At 40.3% G+C, this 25,205-nt stretch overlaps 1 protein-coding gene and 2 non-coding genes across 8 annotated transcripts in view; all 3 read right to left on the bottom strand.

Moving 5' to 3' along the window:
* LOC105690503 (dystrophin, isoforms A/C/F/G/H-like) overlaps positions 1 to 24,589 on the bottom strand; it is a 231,919-nt gene extending 207,330 nt beyond the window's left edge. Inside the window, exons 1-21 of one of the 6 annotated variants that reach the window (XM_048656447.1) lie at positions 24,046 to 24,589; positions 23,492 to 23,599; positions 8,652 to 8,713; positions 8,200 to 8,292; positions 6,843 to 6,920; positions 6,662 to 6,754; positions 6,205 to 6,294; positions 5,931 to 6,129; positions 5,682 to 5,830; positions 5,208 to 5,603; positions 3,874 to 5,118; positions 3,630 to 3,787; positions 3,174 to 3,541; positions 2,759 to 3,111; positions 2,247 to 2,681; positions 2,004 to 2,156; positions 1,356 to 1,517; positions 822 to 1,124; positions 592 to 735; positions 321 to 491; positions 38 to 220 (exon numbers count right to left, since the gene is read on the bottom strand). In XM_048656447.1, the coding sequence (XP_048512404.1) occupies positions 38 to 220; positions 321 to 491; positions 592 to 735; positions 822 to 1,124; positions 1,356 to 1,517; positions 2,004 to 2,156; positions 2,247 to 2,681; positions 2,759 to 3,111; positions 3,174 to 3,541; positions 3,630 to 3,787; positions 3,874 to 5,118; positions 5,208 to 5,603; positions 5,682 to 5,830; positions 5,931 to 6,129; positions 6,205 to 6,294; positions 6,662 to 6,754; positions 6,843 to 6,920; positions 8,200 to 8,292; positions 8,652 to 8,713; positions 23,492 to 23,579 (4,923 nt within the window). In that variant the 5' untranslated portion in view covers positions 23,580 to 23,599; positions 24,046 to 24,589. Of the gene's footprint in view, positions 1 to 37; positions 221 to 320; positions 492 to 591; positions 736 to 821; positions 1,125 to 1,355; positions 1,518 to 2,003; positions 2,157 to 2,246; positions 2,682 to 2,758; positions 3,112 to 3,173; positions 3,542 to 3,629; positions 3,788 to 3,873; positions 5,119 to 5,207; positions 5,604 to 5,681; positions 5,831 to 5,930; positions 6,130 to 6,204; positions 6,295 to 6,661; positions 6,755 to 6,842; positions 6,921 to 8,199; positions 8,293 to 8,651; positions 8,714 to 14,284; positions 15,572 to 19,420; positions 19,655 to 23,491; positions 23,600 to 24,045 lie in introns of those variants that run through there. The other 5 variants (XM_048656451.1, XM_048656450.1, XM_020854955.2 and 2 more) reach the window with 5 other exon arrangements.
* LOC112694853 lies at positions 10,681 to 10,874 on the bottom strand. Its single transcript, XR_003150218.2, has one exon. It is a non-coding gene; the product is annotated as a U2 spliceosomal RNA (small nuclear RNA).
* LOC112694854 lies at positions 22,663 to 22,856 on the bottom strand. Its single transcript, XR_003150219.2, has one exon. It is a non-coding gene; the product is annotated as a U2 spliceosomal RNA (small nuclear RNA).
* Positions 24,590 to 25,205: the final 616 nt, after the last annotated feature.

Raw genomic sequence — 25,205 nt, 5'->3', positions numbered from 1 at the left:
TTTATAATTCATATAAATATTAAAAGTTTTCAATTACCTCCGAGCCACTGCAAAGACGCAGTCTTCGCTCGGTATTGGCTAGTCGCGTAGTAACTTCGGTTACTTTATCTCTTAACTGTTCTAAGTACATCGGATCACAGAGTTTGGAAAATTCATCTTGAGATCGGAACAACTTATCCCTCACAACGTTCAATCTCGGCATAACTTCTGTCAGAGTCTCCTGTCCCAAAAAAAAAAAGATTGAAATACCTAAGTCGAACTGCGATGACTATACCGGCGAATAATTTAATATGCTTTAGGCAATATTGCACCCGGCTTACCGTAACGTATATCGCATTCACAGGCAATTCCGGCATGTTCTTTTGGGTATCTAATTCCTTGTTAATGCTTTCGACGGACATGTTGATGTAAGTCATGTGTTTGAATATGTCACGAGATAGTTCCAGAGCAGATTCCAATGCGGATTTTGATTCAGTTATTTGTAACCCCAGCTGAAAATCAAAAAAAAAAAAAACAATAAGGGTAGACGTTAATTACAGTTAAAAATTAACTGGATGTTCTGTGATTACTGAAACATTATGAAGAACCAACCTTGTTGTAAAGTTCTTTGAGAGTATCGATTCGTTTTGAGAATTTTACCGGCTCTTGCACGATCCGATCTTCTACCAGTTTCCTACCAGTGACGATAATATTTTCAATTTCCCCCTTTATTTCGCTCAATGTCCCGTAGAACCGCTGAAAAGGAAATTTAATATTGGAATGAAATGTGAAAAAATTCTTTACAACTCATTTTCGAGTATTGAATCAAATCTTATTTTTACCAAGCAATGCTTGAGCTGTCCCTCTATCGCTTCTGGATCTTCGGAAGCCAATTCGAGAAGGCAGGTAGCCTCCTCGATACCTCTGAGTTCTCTGAGAGCTCGAGATAATCTAGGTTCGAGATTTTGAGGGCAGCAAAAACGTTGGAATTTTGCGTTGACTTCGGAAAACTTTCCTTCGATTAGCTGCATTTGTTCTTGAAGTCGGGCTGCTGCCTCGTGTTTACCATTCGCCTTATAGGATTCAACCTGGGTCTCCATTTCGTGTAAAGTTGCTTTCTGATTTTCTAACTCTTCGAACAATTTCTGCAATGAAAATTTTTATTCTCTTCTTGACTGTAATTTTTTAAACCGGCTAATAACATCGCACAGATCGGATTATTCGCTAGTTTCATTAACACAAATTATCTGGTTACAGATGAAGAGTAATAACTCATGTTGCCGCATATGATTTAAAAGTGAGCCCCATAATATGTGTTGTTATAGAATTATAATGAAAATACATCGATAAAACATAGAAACAGAAGTACGACAGACCTGAATTTCGTGCGGCAAATCATCTGCAGTCAGGTCACAATCAAGACGTGCAGTTAGTACGGAGTCTACTTGCGTTAACGAATGCTGAAGTGCGATAATACGACCTTCAGACTCTTGCGCTTGCCGCACCGATCCTTCCAAGAGTTGAGCCCGTTCTCCTGCCTACCCAACAACAATAACACAATCTATCGGTCTGTTCAGACATAATTTTTTTTTTTTTTTTATACAAAGTTCTGTACTTTAGTAATTATACGAAAAAAGATAGCGCTATAATTTCTGAAATAATTGATGAATATCACAAAAGAAATCTGGGATTGCGAAGATATTGTGAATTCGATTCTTGCAACATTTAATCTTTCAGCGTATCTTCGATTTTATAACAATGAAAAGTTCTGCCTAGAAATGAACGAACAAGCATCGATTAGAAAACGCGCATACAAAATTTTTAGCATTATTATTCACCGAAGCACATGCGTGTCATTATGTATTATACACAGTGATATTAGTACGTAACTGCTAGAACGAGAAACCAAAAGAACACTCTGTTGAAAACAGCTTAGTTCACGTGAAACATCAAATAATGGAAATAACACATAACAGATTAATTAGTGACTACTTTTGGAAATAATGGAGTGAAATTGAACCAACCGTTTTACTCAGATTCTCCCAACGATTCGACAAAGCTTCGACATCAGCTTTCACCGAATTGGTCATAATATCATTGTCGATGAGTTGCTTGCCGATTTCTTGGATTTTAGCAAATCGTTGCTCCGGACGATTCCGAATATAATTTTCCAAATCCTATACAAAGATTTATACGAATTAATGATAGTCTTTATGAATAATAGTCAAACCACTATGGTAAATATAATTTGACAAGCATCAACGTACGTCGAGTTCTTCTGAAATTTCTTCTGCATCAGCTGCACTTTTCGTTGACTTTTTCAACCTTTTATCAAGTTTGTCTAGCCAGTCGCTTTCCTGAGCAACAAGGGCCCTGAACTCCCCATATTCATGACTAGCATTTTGGAGCTGCCGATATCGTTCGTAAATCCTATCAGTAACATCTGTCCATCTAGCGTTTAGGTGGGTAAAACGTCTTCCCAGTTCTTGGACAGAAGATCCTTCAGAACTTAGCAGTTTGTCATTACCCATTTCGTTAATATTTCGAAATTCTTCAACTCGTCTATCTACTTTGTCTTTTAATATTTGATAGCAGCCGCGTGCCTGAAATAACTCTACAGAGGAAGTAATCTTCTCTTTGGACGGGATTTCCTGCTCTAAACTAGAAAGCCACTTGGTGAAATCTTCGATTCCGTTGATAATCTGCGATGAAATTATTCTTTTAATTACAAAAAATTATTGTTTCAATGAACAGTCGGAGAAAAAATAAATTCTTCTACCTTATCGTTCTTTTTCAAAGCACTCTGGAACTTATCCGCCTGATGCTTAACGCCATCGACAATCGCGTGCCACTTTTGTGAGACCGTTTCCAGTCTGTTATTTAAAATATTTGCGAATTTTGGTTCAGAATTTTCCAATAATTTGTTAGCGCAAGTTTGTATACGCTCGATCCTCGGTTTATTTTTACTTATGTCTTCGGAAAGAGCTCGTATCTGTTCAAGCTTGAATTCCGTAGTTTCAACGTCATTTACAAGCGCATCTTCCGAAGCCTCCTCTAAATACCTCGATGACTTTTCAAGCCAGTCTTCGAAACTTTCAAATTCGTGATTGAATTCTTTCAAAGACTCGATATCTGAAGTGCAAACGTAAAATTATTACTAGATTATCCTAAAAAATGAGTAGAAAACGTGTTACCTTTCAATAATTTCTGCTGTCGTTCTTCGAGAATTATTGGAATATCGCTCCATTTAGTAATGAGATCTTGCAGTTCTTCTCTGATTCTTTGGCTACTCGGGTCACCGTTAATTTTTGCAATTAAATCCTGCCCGGTTGAATTAACGTAAGTGAAATTGGCTTGCTGTTCAGCTAAAGACTTCTGAAGATCTTCGAACTTCTTGAGCTGATTTTCCATTGATTTATCATCGGAAACAACGGCGTGTTCGGAAAGAAGAACGCTTTCTACGGAATTTATGAACGTCAGAAGGCTGCTTACAGTATCTGTATATTTTTTCGGAGGCTTCTTAACAGCCAAATTCGTCAATTCCGTAAGTCGATCTGATAACCTGTAAAATCATCAAACCTTAAACTAAAAATACCGCAAAGGATAACGACTCGATTTGACGCTATGCTATACTTTCGAAATCTACAAACTTTTTTGAAAGTTCTTCCCAAGAAGATGCGAAATTCTTCGCGTCCACGTCTACGGTGCTTGCTTCTTTGCCGCAAATTTTATTTCCGACCAATTCGTTCGCTTTTATCATTAATTTATTGATACGGTCCTCGTGCGATTTCATTGATTTTATTTTCACCTGAACAGAAGCAAAATTGTCATCGAGAGACCACATAAATTCGATTGTTCGGAGAGGAAAAATATCAGCTTTCAATTAACACCTACCCTATAGGTTTCGATCTGACTGTTTCCATGGTGTCCGTTAAACCACTTGGTATGTCCATCAAGAATTAACTGCAGACTGGCTAATTCGTTGGTAAATTTTTTGAGATCCGTCAAAAAATCAATTCTCTCCTTTATTTCTTTCAGTCGATTAGTCGTTGCTTTCCAACGTTCTTGGACAGTTTTAATTTTCTGTTCATCATCTTCGGTTTGTTCATTGGTCTGTTTGGTCTCCTCTAGAAGTTGGCTACCGAGTTGCAGAACTCTGGTGAATTCAGTTTCGTGCGAACTCAGATCGGCCAAACTATCCTCGTAAACAACCCTCTTCTCTTCTACGCTCAACTCGTCAAATACACTGTCCGAACGACCAGTTTCTAAATCAACGTAATCCAACCACTTGTACAAATTTAACAGAGCTGCCTCGAATTCCTGTCTCGTTGCACTTCCGAGGCGACGTTTCTTAGAATCACTATGCGAAGTGGAAGCCGCGATTTCTTCCCTGTACGCTATCGTTGTTACAGTTTCAGTCATCCATTCGTTTCCGGAAACCACAGTGGTGGTTTCTTGAACGGGTTTAAATTCGAATTCGAATCCAGAGCTGGATATTCTCTGGCCTTGAACTTCCATAATTTGGACAACGGCGTCCCACCTATCTTGTAGGTTCTCAATTTTTTCCAAAATACTAGCACTTTCAGGTGACGATCCCTGTTCGTCTAATTCTTGAACAGAAACCTGTAAAGAGGTGAGTCTCTTCTGCTCGTGGTCCATTTCCAGCTTAAGAAGTTGCAATTTTTTTATTCTTTCCAATACTTCCCCCATCTCGGAGGCTGGATTGGCTTCCATTTGTTTCAATGTTATTTCCCGCTCGTTCAGCCAAGCCACAAGTCTCTTGTATTCGTCGGTCAAATCCCCCCAACGAGACGCCAAAATCTGTAATTTTTGATTCCTCTCCTCTATCCACTGACAAATATGGGTCCACCTTTCCCCCAAGGCTGTCAACTGGTCTTCCATCTGGGCGTAAACTGTTTCCGAACTTTCTTCATCTACGACAACAACGATTTTACTGAAGCCGTCAATCACGCTCTGTTGCTCTTGGATATCCTTTCTCAATTCTTTGAGCTGATTCATTTGCTCGTCTAAAGCTAACTGATTCAATTCCGTTGCAGACATTCGAGATATTCTATCCTCCGTTTCCGTTAACCATTTCCTCAAAGAATCCAACTGCCCCTGCTGCATCTCCATTAAAACCTGGGGAACGGAGTCAACGATGTATTCGAACGAACTCGAAATTCCTATCTAGATTTCAGAGTGACGGTAAATTAATTGTCGATTAGTACCTCGTGAATTCGTGACTGTCTTTCCATTGCATGAGTTCTAAGGCCTTCCCAACGTGAGTTGAGAAGTTGCATCTGAACTCTGACTTCGTCTTCTTCGTCTTTATGCAAACCACCTTCGGCAAGAAGTCTCGCACCTTCTTCGAGAACAGCGCCGACTCCATCTTGATGCCCCGATAACTCCATTAAAAATGTTTCATGCTCGTGAAACTGCTGCTTCAAAGTGTCTAACGTCGGCCCGGGTTCTGGTACGTGGCTTAATTTATCCTCAGCCTCTAATAACCAAGTCAAAACTTCCTCCAAAGCTACTTGATACCCTCCAAGTTCTACGGAGACGTTAGTCGCAAGACTCATTGGTCGGGATATCGGCATACCGAGATTCGCAAAAGTTAATGAACTCTGTGAAAATTATCATCAATTTCAGCCGCAGTCGACCAAACATTTTTTGAGAATTCGCAAATCTTACGAATCACATACCTCGGCGCCCGGTGTAGTGACCGGACTAGAGTCACTGGTGACAGATATATCCAATTCTCCTACATCTTCCCCAGAATGAGGTAAAGATTGGAAAAGACACATAACGTACATCATAATAGATTTTTTATCCGGTACGGACGTATTTACATCTGTAATTAGTAAGATTATTGAAAATAGAGGAAATAAAAAAGAAACTACAATACGATCGAGCTGTCTCTGTAGGACGGAAAAATGTGCGCGGTAAATTACCCTCGGGATCGAGAAGTCTTTCTATTCCGAGATGCTCCTGAGCGAGTCGAAAGGCGTGATCGAGCCTTGCATTAGGATGTTTTCGTGAAAGATTACTAAAATCAAAAAGATGGGGTTTCCACCTGTGAAGAAGAGCGTTGAAAGCCAAACCATCCGACCATGAGGTAGTAAAATTTTTGATATCGACTCCCGAGTAGTTCTGTAAAAAACGGTTTTGGTAGTAGGTAAGAGTTGAGATGAAAAGAAAATTAAATCGTTTGCCGCACGGTCTCACCTGTGAATTTTGGCGACACCAAGCTAAAAGTGTTTTTTCCAAATTCGTTTGTTGTAACTCTGACATGAGATCTTTGAGGTGATAATGCACCTAATTGTAAGAAGAAATATCAATTAGTCCAATTGAATAATTCACGTCGTTCACTCGCCAAATATAAATTCACGCAGCTTATTTCAAAAGCATCATGCAATTTACTTTTACTGAGATTCTATCTGATCAATTTGTGTTCCCTTATCTCGACGGTTGACCGCCAGTGTCACGGACGGAAATATTGAATAGCGGTGCAGCGGACGAACAGGATATACGATGGGGTAATTAGGATGTGAGGATATTTTTGCTTTGTGGAAAATGGACACGGGCCAAGAATTCGTCAAATTTTTTCTGTTACCAGACTACGAAAAATAATTTGATCTCATTAAAACGTATAGATAGTCGAAAAGAGGTGATTCATCCTCACCTGCCAATGAAGTATAATACTCCATACTAAACCGAGAGTCAGTTTCGGATTACCGTCGACTATGTCATTACTGCTTATATTAACGAGTTTTACCTGGAGAGAAAAAAGAAGGATTATTGTAGTCACTCGAACGAGTGTAAATTTCGATTGTGACGATTTCTGCGCATTTGAATTCACTTACATTATTTTGTTCTAAAATTTGTAACGCCTTGTTCACGTTATTGAGATGATGTACTCGCATCCGTCCACGTTCCCTTTTCTGAAGAACAAACAATTGTGGAGAGACGTAAAAAATTATTGAATAATTAGTTCGCACCGGATGTCGATAACGCGAAAAAGGAGAAGAAAATTCTTCATCTCTAAAATCGGGTTACTTTCAAAACCTGACAATTCCGACATAATCTCGCGATTGGAACGCGAGATTTGTTCTCGACGTAATACGCGATATTATTACCCTGGTATATTATACCCGCGCAGTGCCTACATAACATAATACTTGGTATCATGTTTATCACGAAAATAAACGACATACGATACTTCTCTATTTATTAACATTCGCTGTAGCCGCAAAGAATGGCGGAGATTAAGCCGTGTCAACTTTACTTTAATTACATCTTAATCAAAACCGTCAAGAATTTTTACCGGCTTATCCGTAAGCGTCGAACTTCACCGCCGCCGAAAAAAAGGGCTGACATTGAAGAATTGAATGGAAAGAAAAAGAAAAGAAAAAAAAAAAAAAATGCGTGTCAAGTCAGCGCAGAAATTTATGGTTATTCATGATACTGGCTGTAGAAAAATCTTAATATTCGATCTAACTGCGAGCCAGATAGTCGCGCATTTACTCTATACCGCTGGGAGAGGCGTTTAATTAAGACTCTGAGGGCCCTGCTGACTTCCAACGCAACATAATGGACCAATTACCTACGTAAAAAAGTGGATTACGTCACGCACCGATTAAACAGTCTCAATTCCACCGCTGCAACGTACTCCGCAGAGGCGGCCGTGCAGACGAGATTTCAAGACAATTTAACCGGGTATATGTATCGCAATGTCTCGTCATGCTGCACGTAGCAAATGCACCGAACGAGGCGAAAGATAATTCTTACGGTTTTTAACGCACTGCAGCAGTAGACGAGTTGAAAACCGTGTGCGAGAAACGGCGGTATCCACGCAGTGTGCAATCATCTTCTTTTTCGACTTTTCTGACGATAATATTTCAATTTCCTTGAAGGGGTAATATTTCATGGATACCACCCTACGTCGTGGCGTATATAAATATGCCCGCATGTACAGAGTGCGAATAGTTTATTCTAGAGCGAAAACTACTCGCGGCACAGCTACGCCAAATATTTGTGAAAGGGAAGTACGTAACATATCGTCGTGGAAAAGGAAAACTAATATCTCGCCCAGTGAGATCGATAAATTCTATACCTTATGGTTATACGTGTATCGTAAATAGGAACTCTGATTTCTTCCAACAAAATCGGACGTACAGCGAAATTAACCACTTCGATAATTTCACATGAAATAGAACTCACGTATGATTTTGTGGTGAGGACTTCCAGCAGCGATAAAAGGCGATTTCCATCCCTCAGATCGACAAATAAATCTGAAATCGGCTCGTGATGATTCTGCAGAAAAGAGCACAAAATTTGATCGATGAAAATTTACAGACATTCGCGACGTCGTGTGTTTCGTCAATTTGTTCGAATCGCTCTGACGATAAGATAATTCGAACCGCGTATGAAATCGATCGAAATTCAGTTGAGAATTGGATAATAAATCACCATAATTTATTCTCTCCAATTTTAAAGATTTAGGTGACGATATAATCCCCACCGGGATAAAACTTCTCGCGGTAAACAGCCGTAATGATTTATCACCGTACGTACCGTACAGAGTTTAACGATTCAATTGAAATGTTATTCAAATTTGACGATAATAAATATATAGCAGTATTTTTAAAACCGCAATTTTGCCCAATAATTACTTTTAAAAGCTGGGAGTTTATCCATTTGGCAAAGGTTTTCTTTTGTACATCCTCTCGTTCGTCTGAAATCAAAGGCATGGGAAAAAAATGCGTTGATAAAAAATTTCAAACTTACAACGAGAAATAAATAAGTTTTTATCGAACGAAAAATTATTCTTTAACGGTACAACGAGTCAAGGTATATGAAAGGAGGTTAGTCAAGGTTACGAGGCGTGCCAAAACGAGCGGCTCGATAAAATGTGCGAAGGGTAAGAAATTTCAGACATAATACGCGATCTATAATTCTTGTTCGTTACTTTCGCCCATAACACCCTGCAGCAGCGACGACATGCTCATTATATTTATGATTCGAATAAAGAAATTGAAAAAAAAATAAAAATAAATTCGACACCGTCAATTTACACCAGTATAAAAACTCCGACCGCGTTAAGAGATTCTGCAAACTTCATTTAACCGCATTAAAAATTGTTAAAAATTGCGTTCACGCGAACAGAAAAATCGGAACGACGTCGCCAAATTTTCAATGCACCTGCCGATCGGCTCGGCCTCGTAAACAATCAATCAAACTTGCAATCGATCGTATATTGTGGAACTGCATCGCGGTAGTCGTAGAATACCTCTGAAAATCAGTTGCAGCTGTTCGAATTCTTTGGGGAAGAGGAAGAAGGGTAAAAGAAATTAACATATCATCGACTCGGTGCGAAGGGTCCTTGACCCTTGTGTCGCACCGAATGAAAACTGGTCGTTTGCAGCGTGTGTTAGTTTAAAAAAGGATCAAGAACAATGTCGCGAGAGGTAAAGGGTTCGTTACCACCGGGACTTCGCCGAATGCCGATCACGTATTCACACAAACTATATATTGACCGAGACAAGCTGTGGAACGTAGGAAGCCGCTGTAACTCTTAGCTCCTCGTGTCAGCGGTCAGTCTTCCGAGTTTCTTTGCGAAATATTCTCATCTCGATATGGCACCGTGCCGCTTCTTGCCCAACACCCCGCGTAAAGCTCTGCTCTTTCCCGAGCCCGACGCAAAGCTCATCAACTAAAATAACGCGAGACCAGAGGCTGAAAAAGCTCAATATTCTGGGATCGATGCTGTTCTTGTTCTTCGCAGGCAGCAGGGGGAGAGAAGTGCAATGAAACAGGAAATGAAGAACCGTTTCCTGGGGACCTTATGTCATGAAAATGGTTGAAAGTAAACGGACATGTCTCAACCGTCGATCAGACAAAGTTCTTTCGTCACGGACCACACGACGAAGAGAAGCTAAAAGACACACGCGAACAGAATCAACAAATATGTGTTCGAAAGTACCGGGTAGTAATATCCGGCGATGAGATCGCATTATTCTCTTCCACTCGCCCCTCTCTATTTCCTCTCAGTTCCTCATTTAAATCGTTCGCGGTGGTGACTCATATTCACAGTTAGATCATCGCGTAATAATTTTAATTAATTATCCTAGGAGAACGCCGCGCGCTCGGCTGCAGAGCGTGTGGGGAGAAGGAATTCTGCAGGTTGCAGCATAGCTTGCACGGTTTTATATGGGATAAGGAATTCGATGGACCGTTGGTCCGGTGTACATACACGGGGTGTGCTGTGTACACACAGTTATCTCTCTCACATACATAAACGCAGGACTCTTCGTGTTCGTCGTTTACGCGCTGCTAATTAGTTAGTTTGTATTTCAGACACGCGTTCGGCGTACAAAACTACGGGTGACTTTAATCTGGAGCGTCAATGCCGCAGCAACCAGGAAGAAGAAAATGAATAAAAAGAACAAAAAAAAAAAATTCAAGGAGGCGGAGTGATATCGTAAAACTCCCTCCTCCTGCGGGTCTCTCTCCGTCGTGGCGGCAGATTCCAGTTTTACGACGAGCGAACCAAATACAACGGGATCGGGAATTGCAATTATCTTATAAATCGCCAACTCAGGGATCGACGTATACATGATCCGGATATAGATTTGTAAGAGGTTGCATCACCAAAGAGTTGGTTTCGGATCTAACCATGTCCTATGAAATTATGATTGATTGATTAATGAGGCCGATCTCGACTGTAGTGCAATGTCGAGCCAACCGTTGACCGGATCGGAGCGAGCCCCAGACACCCGGTCTGTTCTCAAAAAGCAGTTTAATATTCCGGCCCCCCAATGGGGAGCGTATCAGATATTAAGCTGATAAGAACAGATACTACACTTTGATCTTAGCTACAGGAGCCGAGAAGCGATGCCAATTGAGCGAATCGTCCCCGACCTATGCTTTTACTAGTCTCCTTTTAACTGCGAGAAACTTTCTGCTTCCCCTTCACCTAGCGGTGTCAAACCGAATTGAAACTTTAACAGGCGCTAGAGGGATAAAACTACCCCTACCACCTACTTATAGCAGGTATAAAATCTGAAGAAGAAACAGCGTTAATAGCGGTAACCCGAAGGTTAGCTACGGATCAACGAATTGAACAAAAGCATGAAGAATACGCACGTACAAGAGACACAAAACATTCATTTGGCAATCGCATTATAACAGAGGCGCGCATAACGAATGAAAAAGAGAAAAAAAAAATGATCACATCTCGAGCGAGCGTCTTTTGGTTTCTTCGAAAATTTATTTGGCGTCTCGGTACATTGACTGAAAATAATGACCGCTCAAAAATTGAACCAGAGAGAAACAACAAAGGCAGGAAACGAACTGCTCATATACATATACGCGATGGTATAGTCAGATAATATTCAAAAGAAGTGCCACGAAATCGCACAAATTAGCATCGAATGCGTACACGTGCATTCGGTTTATTCTCTACATCCACCACGTACGCAACACTTTCCGTGCATCATTTGATACACCCGACAGTCGCGAGGGACTTCAGCTGCCGTTTTACGCTGGACCAATCGAACGATACTTGTTAGACACATACGTGATATTTTATCTCGTTGTTAATAGGTGTGTATATATATACATGTGTCTCTGTACCGCCGAGATACGTCGCACAACAAATTCCTGCAGTGTTTCAAGTACGGCACAAACTGCTTCAACACTGATGAAAGAGAAACTCGAGACAAATTGCAACTTGACATCGCGGTTCGAGGAGGATATAAATCTCACAAGCCTGCATAATGTCCTATCGAAAATAATAAATTGGGGAAACAAACTATCGACAAGTAAACTTTTCATTTTGGCTTCTTTTTTTTTCTGTCGTCAAATTCCGTTTATTATTCTTCTACGTTCTATTGCGTCAACGGTATAAATTATAGTTAAACACCGCGTTAAAGGCGCAGCATTCAATTCGATCGGACAACCGTATTTCCTTCCGCTGATGGCGATCGCATACATTCTCACGTGTAGGTTAACATGTAGGTACGCTCAATTGTCACGTGTTATTGACCTCCGAGCGAGCAATCTTTTTCATATCAAGTAAAACAAGATAAATGAATAACTCTTGACGTGCGATGCATTTTCTAATAATAAAATCGGTGATGTCACGTCTAATATTACCTATTTCTTCGTCGAACAATTCTTAATTTTTCTGTCTCTTCTTCGTTTTTTTTTTTTTCCCCCTCTTATACGGCGATTAATTTTCAAGAGCTGCGAAAGGAGAGGATAAATCTACTGCTAATGGATTAATTCATTCGGTTGGAGAATGACGGGCCCCTTCCGAAACAGAACCTCGGCCAAGTTTCGTGTAATTTTCTGTAACCCCAGGGCCAGTAGCGTATCGATCAGATAAGACGAACGTCAAATATATAGATAAAACCCGTTACCTTAACGCGGTTTATACTGGAAGGAAGATACTACACAGTGATAGTCGCCGTGCTGATCTTAACCTACCTACTATTGAATAATCTGAGGAATAGATACGTGCCTTCATCAATGAAAAACTAGCTCCGCCTCGCTCTACCTAATTTCGTTAATAAGACAAACGTAAAAAAAAAGAAAAACAAAAATAGGAAAACTAGATAAAATACCGAAATTCTCAGAACCACCGCGATGACCAGTTCGACGTTGCAGCCTCTTTTCGGGTGATTTATAAAAAGCCAGAAAAAATTCAGCTATGTACGGAGAAATGATTGTGGAAACTTTTTTTTTCATCGACTAACGATGTTCTTTCCAATCAGATGTTCCGTTATCGGAAAATTTCTGAGAGAGAAAATTGAATGTTATAAGCGCAATACGGGTAGCACGATAATCGAACGTAAATGGAACATGCAGAACGTTAGTGTTGTCAATGATACAACGATTCTATCAGCAGGTCCCCAATTCCCGTCTACATGGCACCCCATCAACTTGTTTTGTGTCTGGTAGTTAGCCATTGTATAGTTGCGCCTAAGGTATTGTTGGGGATAGAATTACGCCCTGATGCAGCAACAGTAGCAACAACAACGGTATTACAGACGGCATTGTCCATGGGCACAGTCTCGCCCGTATATCAGTGACCGCCTTGACCGGACGCCTTCGGTTGCCATTTTATTAAAGGGAAGAAAAAAGTACGGAGAAAGGAGAGGAATTTTTTTTCGTTTCCACGCGAATACAGGCTGAAATCATTTTCGCGAGTAACTCCGATGTGTAATGCGTCCGGCAGGGGTGCGGGATTTGAGGAAAAAAAAATTTCACGTGAAACGCGATATGTACCGCGCGTACAACAATCAACGGTTCGACCGAGGAGTCGTGATTTTTGTTTTTTAATACTTTTTTTCGCGTCAACACTTATCGGAGGAAATATTTTTTCTTTTCTGAATATTTCGTTCTCCAAATATAGAGCCATTTACACGCGACATTTTTTTGACGAGCAGCTACCAAAGATAAGAAAACTAACGCCAGTAATCCTATACCTATAAGTATATATGCTCTGCTGAAATACACGACGAAGTTTGAAGCCCGAGTTTTTTCTAATTATCGCTGAGTCACTCTATTTTTTATGAATATTCAAAGCGTCGTATAAAAAAAGCGATTATAAACCGTAACATTTCCATCTTATTCGTCTTAATCAATTTTTCTTTTCTCTGGCCAATGCTTCGGTATAAATCAAACAGTAAATTTTCACGTACCGAGACGTCAACCACAATCGACAAAATTCGTAAACTCGACAGACAAAAAGATTATCACATGATCGTTAATAATTAATCACAGTCTCAGATCATTAATTGGACTACCTACTTCTGTTCAGTAAGTTCCAGTGAGTCGGTGAAAATTGATTACCTATTTCTCATTTCTTCCAATTTTACACGCACTTCTCGTACGGCTGCATATTCATCATCTCGTGCATCGCGTCCGCGTAGACGTTAGGTGAAATGAAAAAAGGGGTGAAAAAAAAATATTTTCATACAGAGATACGCCTGGGTAACATTCCGACAGGTGAACATAACGAGTAACAGGGATTCGTATTGTAGTGTATACACGAATTGCCACATGCAGAATGAGTTATAACGCGCAATCGCGTTGTAATGATGCGATAATAATTCTATCTTCGTAAATGACAATATATAATTACGCGTGTATGGGGCACGGTTAAAATTTATGACTAATATGAAACTTCTCTACGAAGGAATATTTTTCAGTAAAAAGTAATAGCGGTAATGAGCGGGGTATATATATATATATATGTATATGTGTGTGTGATTAAAGAGAGTCGTTGTGTGGGGTATACCTATATAGACGACCTCCATCTTGTGTTCTAGAGAAACTGATCCAGCCGACTCCGTACAGTTTTAATCCAATGACGAAATTTATCGTAAGACACTGATATTCCAATTGATGTTTAAGATAATATATTAATACTTTCAATAACACGTGATATAACGATCATTTGAGTATCGTTAAAACAGAAAACTGCACACCGACCACAAATCAAGCCGAAATAATATTACAGCTGCACTTCCTATCACACAGTACTTGTTAGTTACATCGATAGCATTAAAAAGACACGGATAACTTTATCTTCACGTAGAATATTCGGTTGATTTTAATTCTGAAATTTCTCGTGAATCGAACGACATAACGGAATTTATTTCGGATCAACACCGCACGAAATTTCACTCACAGATGCTATGAGAATACCGAAAAAAGTAGGAAAAAAATCACCGAATGTGACAGACACCGACGCACACCTGCAGCGACACATGTACCCAAAGTCCCCCGTAGTCCGATGACGCTGAAGCATAGCAGCTATGGAAAATGAAATATCTTCTCGTTTTCACTTCTCGTATTCAAAAGCAAAACTTTCAACGTACAGTCGCGTACCTTACGTACCCAACGTCGCGCACCGAGAGTACAACACTAACGAGAATACGGCGCCCACGCCACTTGTTGATCGTCCGACGAAGGCCCTCCCGGCACACCACTGTCAACTCTGCTGTTATCTGTACACACCTTCTCGCTCAACGTATGTAAGTATTATGCGCGTAATACGCTGCATCGGAGTCTTACGATAAATAGCGTATCTCGGTGCACGAAAGTCAAGCCGATGGGATGTGTAGTAATTATTAACGGATAACTCGGCGCCTACGTTCGTTCGTTCGTTCGTTCGCTCGTGCGGTGCAACTTGTATTCGGAGTAGAGAACGAGAACTGCAGAGAAACCGCAGCGGTACGATCTCACATGGCCGATCGATCGATTGATTGCCCGTGAAAAATCTTCGATCAATAATCTTCGCGGATCGGACGTTCGTCGATAGCGCACATGGGGCACAGTCCCAACTTCCAGCACCGCATTCCTCGTCCACTCGGGACGCCCTTGTACGAATTTCTTATTATTTTTTTCGTTTCGTCAGACAGAATTACTAACACCAACCACCCGTGTAATCACTATTTATCGGTCGCCATGTATAAAAACAGGCGCAGCACAGGCGCGGACGGTCGCACGGGGCGTCTGACGCCAAGTAAAACCGTTCACTGTTCGTCGTTTGGTTGCTTTCGTACACGTACGGTTGTTCGGTCGGTTTGCTTTGGAATCTCCGGATAACACTGAGGAGTGCGAGCGAAGTAAAGTGAACGCCCGGTATATTAAAACCCACGGTACCTAGGGAAGATAAACTCGGAGTGGGGGAACGACGAGACCCGCAGGCCGCAGGATGGGGACCCAGACGATCTCCGCTGGACAATAAGACCGCGAGTCTCACGAGCGAGACGGAAGATCTTGGTCAGAATGGACCCCCAGTGCCCGAGCCCCTGTATGCACTTCTGGCTCTTTTTTTTTATTTTTCATTTTCCTTTTCTTATCCCTTTCTAGCGCCTAAGCGCCAAGGCCTCGAAGTTCGAGCTGCTGCCGGTTATCCTGCGGCGCACCGAAATCCTGATTCACAGGTAGGTACGTATAACAGATATTATTTCATGTCAGGGACACGGAGGAGGCGTGGATGCTCCGAGATCGGTGAATAGAATTTTCGGCCGCCGAGCCGGACCCCTGAAATGCCGTGGCAGTGGTTTGGTACGTAAGAACGTAGCGGCGCATTTCACTGTACGGGATATATTTGACTTGGAAAAGTCGAGCGTGGAATTTTCGAGAGAAAGTGGATTTTGTGGAAAAGAGATGAAAAAAGCGCGCGATTCTAAATTCATGAATGAACATCGCGGTCGTTGACGTCACTCATAGATACGATGTATACGTACTATACGGGATGATTGAAACCGCTGGAACTCCAGGGTTCCTTTGTAGGGAGATAATTTTTTTGTTGAAATCAATGTAACCATGGCTTACAAGGGTTCGTAATTCGCGTGGCTGTGACTCTGATAAAATAAAAGCACACGTAACATTCAACGTTACTTCACTTCAATCATTGGAAGGGTCTTCGATTCGCTGCGCGAACACCGATCGATCGGATCTGGCGAGGAAGTTATTCGAAATTTCGAGGTAAAAAGCCAACCGAGGGAATCATTTGACTCGCTGCGATGAACGATCGGATCTGTCGTGTGATCGTCTAACCACCTGCGTCTGAAACGAATATCGATAACGTGCGTACGTCAAAGTCAAAGAAAATTTGCCAAACGAACACCTCTAGGTATTAGATTTTATTGAGAGAAAAAAATTAATAAACAATAGCTGACCGTAGCGAATATTGTATAATAGTCATTGCGCATGCAGATATTTGATACTTTGCGCGAGTCAAGTGAGATAGAAATAGAGAAAAGTGCAGATTATGTATACCGGCTCGATGCAAATATTTGCGGTCGATAGTGAGCTAATGGATATCTATACTTCCCACAAAAGGTTATCGATACTTTTCATCGATTCATGTACCAACATACAATCATCCACACGGCGTGAGAATGTTTTTAATTTGTACAGGAAATCCAAAGAAAAAAAAATAAAACAATTGCCCGGCAACGTGCATACGTGCACGTTCATCCCGCTGGACCGATAATTTCACCCTTCCCTAAAAACCTAGTAAAAAAAAAAAACGCGTCAGTTCGAACGCGTGTCTTTTAATATCTTCCGAAAGACGGTATACGGTATACACGGTCGAGGTACATATCTAACGTTTATAGTGGACATAAACCCTCCATGTACCCGACAGCGTACGTGTATAGGTTCTCGCATATTCGCGGGTGAATTTTTGTTTTTTTTTATTTCCTTTTTATCGTCGTAACGATAAATGTACCGTTGCTAAATTCACCCGCCTATACCGGGACGTGAAATTCGTGCATCGAGAATTCTTGAAACTTTAAAATTCCGATACGTACGTAATTCAACCGGAAGGCGAAGGGTAGTGAGCGACGACCCCGACGCCCGCTGCCAAAATCTACGATGCTCGTTTATAAATTCATAGAAATATCGTACGCGTGTATGTTATGTACCACATATTCATCCTGGGTATCCACACACGTGTTTGCGGTGAAAATATTTCGACGAATATATTTTTCGACCATTTTCTTTTCTCCGTTTTTTTTTTTTCTTTTATCAATTTTATACTCGGGTAGAAAACTCCTTCTCCACCTCACTACCATAATAAACGGTGGTTTTCGCGGGGCTGTTATATTAAATTCTAACGTCTGCACTTCACGGTGTATGTATGTACGTATATCTACCATGTACCTAAATCCATGTAGTACACGTAGCCCGTGAGCACGTGAGCTTAGAGGAGTAACGAGCTCGATGTTGCGGGAGGCTCTAAAATAATCATTCTAGGTGGTATACATAAGAGTGCCGACTCAGTGTAATTGTGCACGAAAATAGCGTAAAAATGTCCCACCGTTCTTGCATCTGATGCAACGCTGAAGAAATATCTGAAATAAAGAAATGGAAAACGAAGCGAAAAAAAAGCTCAACACGGCATCGTCAATTCGTGAATTAATCCACGAGATGAAAGTGCATACCCGTGCAAGATATGTATACAATTTTCAAAATTTCACGACAGAACATAGCTGCGGTATTGAATTCTTCTCTCCTCGTCCGTTGAATTGCAGACGTATACGCGCATATGGGATGAATTTCGCAAGTGGATTGAGTTAAAAAGTTGTAGGATAAAAAAAATTGAATAAAAAAAAAGCGCATAGCACGCATCGCCATTGCGGTGGAAGGTTTATATACACGTATATATATACAGCATAGTTATGGTACATTGTACCCAACAATTCAATAGCGCTTTTAAATAACTCAGACTTCAATACCCTACGACGCTCTTTAGTTGATGACCGTCTAAAAGCTTAACAAGATCTGATGTGGTTTATATTGGTCCTAATACACTCTCCCCTTTCACATACCGTACGAGATGTGTGCACCATAGAGTGAGTGTGTAAGTTTGATAATAATAATGGTAACAAACTAAATGCCCACATCTCAACGGCGGCGGCAGTCTTCCTGCTAGATGAATGTTATATTTTACTCTCTTCTAAATTCACGCACACATCGAATTTTCGAATGATGTTTGTCGCGTGTACCTACGCGATACGTTGATACACACGTTTATTGCTCTAATTGATTCTAACGATGAGACAATAAAAAGTATCCTCGATTATTAAACACGCGATGCCCATGCGCGCCCGGTATTCCCATACGATGATGCGACAATGATAATCTCATCTGCTCGTTTTAGCCCAAAAAATGCATTACGCCATTTTGTCGCTCATATATTGCACGCGAGAGCTGGTATCTCTGTAACGTATAACAATAATTTTCATTCAAAGGGTCCGATGAACATCACCACATATGACGCGGTCAAAGCCCTTCGAACATGGAAATACGTCCATCCCTCTCTAAATTTCTCCTCTTATTTTCGTGTAGGTTTTTAATCCCATCTCCTTTTTTCTCCCACTGCAACATCGTTTCTGGTGCAGTGGAATAAAGAGCATTTTCAATTAGCGTCTAACTTTTTCCACAGCCTTTGACCATCGCATTTATTATACATACCGTGTATACCCATATGCCTGTACGTGTTTTTTACGAATTTGTATGATATCTATATATATACGTGTACGAGCGCATCCGAGGGATCGTGAGTGTGTTCGGTATGGGAAAATGAAACATTTGCACGCGGTGTACAAAAAAGAACGACGCGAATTGGCTCCGTAATATTGTTTTCTTCCTGTTCATCCCCTTTCGCACACTCTCTGTAAGTGTATATCAACACGTACATACGTATGTGCGACTGCATTTAATAAAATACATAAATGTGCGAAACCGAAGAAGGACACGGAATTTTTTCCCCATTTTTTTCTTTCTCTTCCTCTTTCTCCTCATTTAGTTTTTTATTTTTTGCAAATCATTCGCGCGACCGCATACGCTGATCGACGATGGCTTGAAAAATGGAATATTATAATTAGTCTGTGAACACGTATTGGTTACTTACGTCGCCAATTAGCCCTGACGATATCCAACGCCTGTTGAAAGTTTAATTTCTTTGAAAACATGTCGACGATGTTTAATAATTACACAATCTTCCGATTAATAACTGCACTTTATTCCGTTTTATGATCTCGAACGAACTGTGCATACGAACATATGCATGTATACTTATGTATTTCACGCGATTATTTCTCCGATGCCCTTATATTAATCGAGAAACCGTTTTTTTTTTTTCTTTCTTTTTTTTTTTTGCCGTGAAACACTGACCGAAGGGAGGAGAAGAAAATAAAAATTAGTATAATTATATACCTCCGCTGAACATAAGTTATAATGACACTTTTTCAAGAGTTAACATAAGTAGAGAGAAAAAAACCCAAAATTACTTGCACTTGAAACTCGTCGTCCTAATTAAGATGGGAAGATGGGAAATATTTTTATATCATGTATATCTGAGGAGAGTTTTTTCGAGATTTTAATGATCACGGTGTAGAGGTGTACGCTGTGTAACGTAGGTTATATGTGTATTATAATTTTTCCGGAGACGTAGCGAATTCAAAAAGGTCGAAAATTTTTGGCCGATATTGTGCGAATTGACTGTTTTTCGTGACGAGCGTTCGAAAACTGATTAAAATTTCAGCGCGCCGTTGCGGATAGCGGAGCACGTCGATTCGTATATGCGGTTAATATATTTTGAGATAAGATTGTTGTATTATTTGTCGCTCTCGATCTACGAGTAGAGTAACACTCTTATATTGTGTTTAAACTCGTAACAGCGGACCTCGCGTATAAACTTCACAAATCAAACGCGATTCTCCCCCTCTTCCCCCTGTACCAATCGTGTAATAAAAACTATAACGCACATCGCGCAGCCTATGTGGTATACTTAGATTCATAAAATGAATTTATAAATTTTAGATTTATATATTCATAGATTTTATTTTTCGTTATTTTTTTCTTCATTTTTCGAAATACTGTGCCCGTAAAAAGACCTCGAAAGATTCATGTACATTGTAGAACTGCATGAAAGTATTTTTTGGCGAGCCTGCTCGTTATCAGCGAATGAAAAGCACAATTCTTATTGTAGGAGATATAAAGTTTCTTTTTTTTTAACTATTTTTTCTTTTTCTTACCGCGATGCAGAATTATATAACGCAACCAGATATAATGAGTATCACCGAAATGGATCATGTATCGATATCCTCGATTTTTGTAAGAAATGTTCAACTTTACGTTCACTCGATGCATTATTATCATATACATATATATATATATATATATATATATATATATTCTTGCATACCGACCTGAATATTTCTCTCTCTTTTCTCTCTCTCTTTCTCGTCAAACTTTACGATATTCTTCAACACCGAAGTATGTAGAGAAAATATGAGTCATCCCCAAGTTATTTTACTCATGAATACGATAATTAGGTACGATAGAATAAATTATTTATGGGTATACAAGTGTACAATACAAAAGAGGAACTATTGGCTAATGGAGATCTACCGATCGCAAATTTTCTGCATACGTGACCTATTGTTTCTTTTTTCTCTCACTCATCTTTCAAATCTAGATCATCATCATCATCATGAAAGCTAGAAAAAAAGGGATATGAGAGAATCCAATTTCTTCTCTTTATGAAATATTCCACGCTGCAGTCCGTTCGCCGTTCGAGTTTGGAGATAGGATTATGTACGTGTTATCCGTGTCGAAAACCTTCATTTCATATCATGGGAAACGTGGAAAAAGAAGCGGGACGAAAGAAGGCCGAGGAAAGAAGAGAAACATGTGACGGAGGTAGGGGCACGATGTACCCTGAAAAATGCGGGTTATTTACTTACAAATGTCGTCATCCATCGTGCGGGCCGGAAAAATCCTCTTCCTCTTTCACCTATTCCCTTTTTTTTTCACATTTCCCCTACACGTTTATAGTATACACAAAACCCACTCGTCGACAGCTGTCGCTAAACGCGGTACGTGAAATATTTATTTAACTTCGAAACGAAACCTTCAATGTTTTTTAAAGTGTTGAGAGGAAACAAAAAAGGAGAATACGAAGGCGCACGAGTGCCGCTGATTGGAATTTAATCAGGGGATCAGGTTGCAAATAGAGAAAAAAAAATTCATCGAACTATCGATTGTCAGGTGCGAAATTTTTTCATTACACGACAACGAATTTGGTCAGCCGTGAGAATATATTCCCCTCACAATCAGTATCCGGTAGTTGAAAGTTTTATTTTCTACCCTCAAACCCGAGCACGGTGCGTCTGCAGCGTCCGGTCGTTTTCTGTTTCCACTCGAGATGATAATCTCATGTACAAGCTCCTTTATTTCGCTCTATTTCTAAAATTTATTCATTTTATAATCTCATAGAGAACTCGAGCTAGCTACTGACCTTGCCTAGACTCTTCAAAGGTTTAATTTGAAACATATGAAAAAGAGATTAAAGAAGTAAAAGAAGGGGCATAGCTCCCAGTTACACGAGACCCACGCTCGGCTTAAGCAGTTACGATTTTTCATCCCTGCGAGCTGACTAGGGCGGAAAATAAGGGCTGATTTATATTCGCAGGATTAAGTGGCTATTCCTTTTTGAGAATTCAGGACGCGAGTTATTTCAATCCCGCGTAGCAGATCAGAAAATTTGTTCGAAAATTTAAGGGTGTGATTTTAGCGAGCCCGAGCTCGGCGGGGGATGCTATTTAAATTTTTGGAGTTCACGCGGGAACAAACGAAAGTTGTTCGATCAATTGCATTTGGTAATTTGTCGGATCAATTACTGCAGTTACATCGACATGTTACACCGCGTGTGACGCGCGTTATTTTTAGATGACTAATTGTCGAGGCGATCGCATAAAATTAACCACGGTAATCAGGTAACAGATAAAATCAAAGACTGGACGAACGTCCGTCCACGACCAACGCCGCACATTGCAAAACTGCCAAAGTATTCGACGCCGGAATGCCATGCGTGTTCGCGATACCAGGCGCCGTCGCACTCGAGCTAGACGACTGGTTATCGGGAACGACGTCGACGGCATCGACTCCCAGCATTGAATATTTCACTACGTACAAGTTTTCCACTACTTTTCGGTCCCAACGGATGAAGGAGTGTAACTAGAGTAGGGGTTGTCGTTACTCTTTCAAAGATTATCGACGTGATTCCTATCCTCCGCCAAGACTATTAGATCATGATTATCGCAAAGATGATCTACTTAATAGTAATCGATGAGTGTTATGTTTGATTTACCAAATTCGGCCGATCTCGACTGTAGTGCAATGTCGAGCCAACCGTTGACCGGATCGGAGCGAGCCCCAGACACCCGGTCTGTTCTCAAAAAGCAGTTTAATATTCCGGCCCCCCAATGGGGAGCGTATCAGATATTAAGCTGATAAGAACAGATACTACACTTTGATCTTAGCTACAGGAGCCGAGAAGCGATGCCAATTGAGCGAATCGTCCCCGACCTATCCTTTTAAGGATCCTTTTTCGACTACGGGAAAATCATTTTTCAAAACGCCACCTAGCAGAGTTGAATTGTAGCGACCATTTGCACCTGCACTTTGCACCTTGGAATTGAATAGAAACTACAGTTATAATCGCATATTTTCAGATACTTACACAACTATCGTCCCTCATTATCGCGTTAGTTTTCCAGAAACTGTGAAAAATATCGAACAAGAGCCTTTTAAAGATAAACCCGTGCAACCGCACATGTAGGATTATAAAACACGTATTTGAAATTATTGTTCCTTTGGTTGATAAGTGGTAATGTTGCGGCGACGACGACGACAATGCCATAATATCTGTCAACTATATTATATCCGCAATATAAACTGCACGTATGTATTACACCTAAAGCGGTATGAGAAATGGTAGGAAACCATAAGATTCCGAAGATTATGGCGCTCGAGAGCGCGGTACACGTTATACAGGGGTAGAATTTATCGCTCGAGAACGAATTTCGGTCCAAGGGCTGAAGAGCAACGAGAATAAAATCTAAACCGCATCGTACGTTACGTTATAAGAACGACGCGACGTAACGTCAAATTTATTAACATTCATTTTTATAATCACCTTTTGTGATTGAAATTTGTTCGTCGACTGGAACATTTTGCAGCGGTTCGTCGTTGACTTCAACCACCCATCTGACTCTTCGTTGCATGATTACCTGTCAGCGTTCGCCTGAAAATAAAAGTCGAGCTTGCAGTCATTGAGACGAAAAACTGAATACCTGTACGCTTAAAAATTTCATAATTCGAACGGCAAGGACGTTGTGTCATCGAATAGGTGACTATGAATTTTAAACATCGACGATCGGACATCTGAACACTCAAAAGTTGCGCGATTACGTCATACAGGTCCAGGCTTAACGAACACATTTGGATGATGCGCTACCATAAAGAATAGAATTATTGTAGGTTCATCTACACGATCGTTCGAAATTCGTGTCGTCACGTCACACGCACGTATTACTCCCATTTGCATAATTTAATACATTCAACGGAAATATCCTGTATTGCAGATTAGTGTGCGGCGCAAATCGCGGTGACCCTCTGCACGTTTCGAACGATCCGAATTAGGTGTGAATAATCAACGAACGAATTAATTAATTGATTGATTATATTTACAGTATTTTCTCGTCTGGATCAGAAACGAAGTCTACCGTTTCCGGAGATGGTTCGATGTATCTGTGCTGTCACAGTTTCAGGTTCACAGTGATTCACTACACTATTTCACACACATCGCAAATATGAATAAGAATAATCAACGGAACTCACTGAATTCGAATATGAAATGCAGACTTTGGGATAAAAAGATGACATTTGATCCGACCCACACAAAGACCCCAGAATTTAATCTACCGAAAGAAATTCAAATCCGAAGTTATGCGAGATAAAACAGAAGAAGAAAAAAAAAAAAAACACAGAATAGAAAAATTTGAACACAAGCGGTATGACGAATACCTAACAAACTATGACTGTAAACGAGGTGGTTGTAGAGTGAATTATCATTCCTGAATGCACTCGTTGACGGTCGATGTAATTAACCATTCTCATTAGTACGTTAGAGAGCAAGAGAAGAAGAAAAAAAGTATTGAGGCGAAAGAGGAATTGAAACGAAGTTTTGCGGAGAGATACGTTTACTATCACATTCGATTCTAGACTGTCAGAGACACGCGCGAGTTGCAAACATGATCTTTGGTGTTCTGAACGCCTACACAATACTATAAGTGTATTTACAAACGTATATATTCACGTACACATAAGTTTTTTTGCGAATTATTTCTAACGAGATACCGATACACGTTACATATCACACGATACATAAACTGTGAGTGTCATGAGAGACCCAGTTGATCCGAGTAAGAGAAAAAAAAATAATGAAAAATATAAAATAATAAGAAACACAATTACGAACAACCATTCTAACGATGGGAAAAATTGGCTTATCTTTAACCGTGCGACCTGCAATCGCATTCAGATACTTTTAGCACAAATGTATAGATGCAAGACGGACTTAATATCTAATATAGGCCACGATTGGCGATTTCATTATCGCACAAGTTTTAACTTTGTGATTATTATAGGTGATTTATATATTGTATATTAAGGCGTGATCAAGGTTGGTCCCGCATATACCGAATATGATATACCGAACACTTACCTATGAGTATAGGTATATTATATTGCCGATGAGTCGCGTGGGCAATCGTAATCGTCGTAATAATTCGATTTAGTTATAAAGTCATAATTATATCACATCTAATTATATTGAATATACTAGTATT

Source organism: Athalia rosae, chromosome 6 (assembly GCF_917208135.1).
Source record: "Athalia rosae chromosome 6, iyAthRosa1.1, whole genome shotgun sequence".
Taxonomy (NCBI): domain Eukaryota; kingdom Metazoa; phylum Arthropoda; class Insecta; order Hymenoptera; family Athaliidae; genus Athalia; species Athalia rosae.
This window is presented reverse-complemented; position numbering and strand designations above follow the sequence as displayed.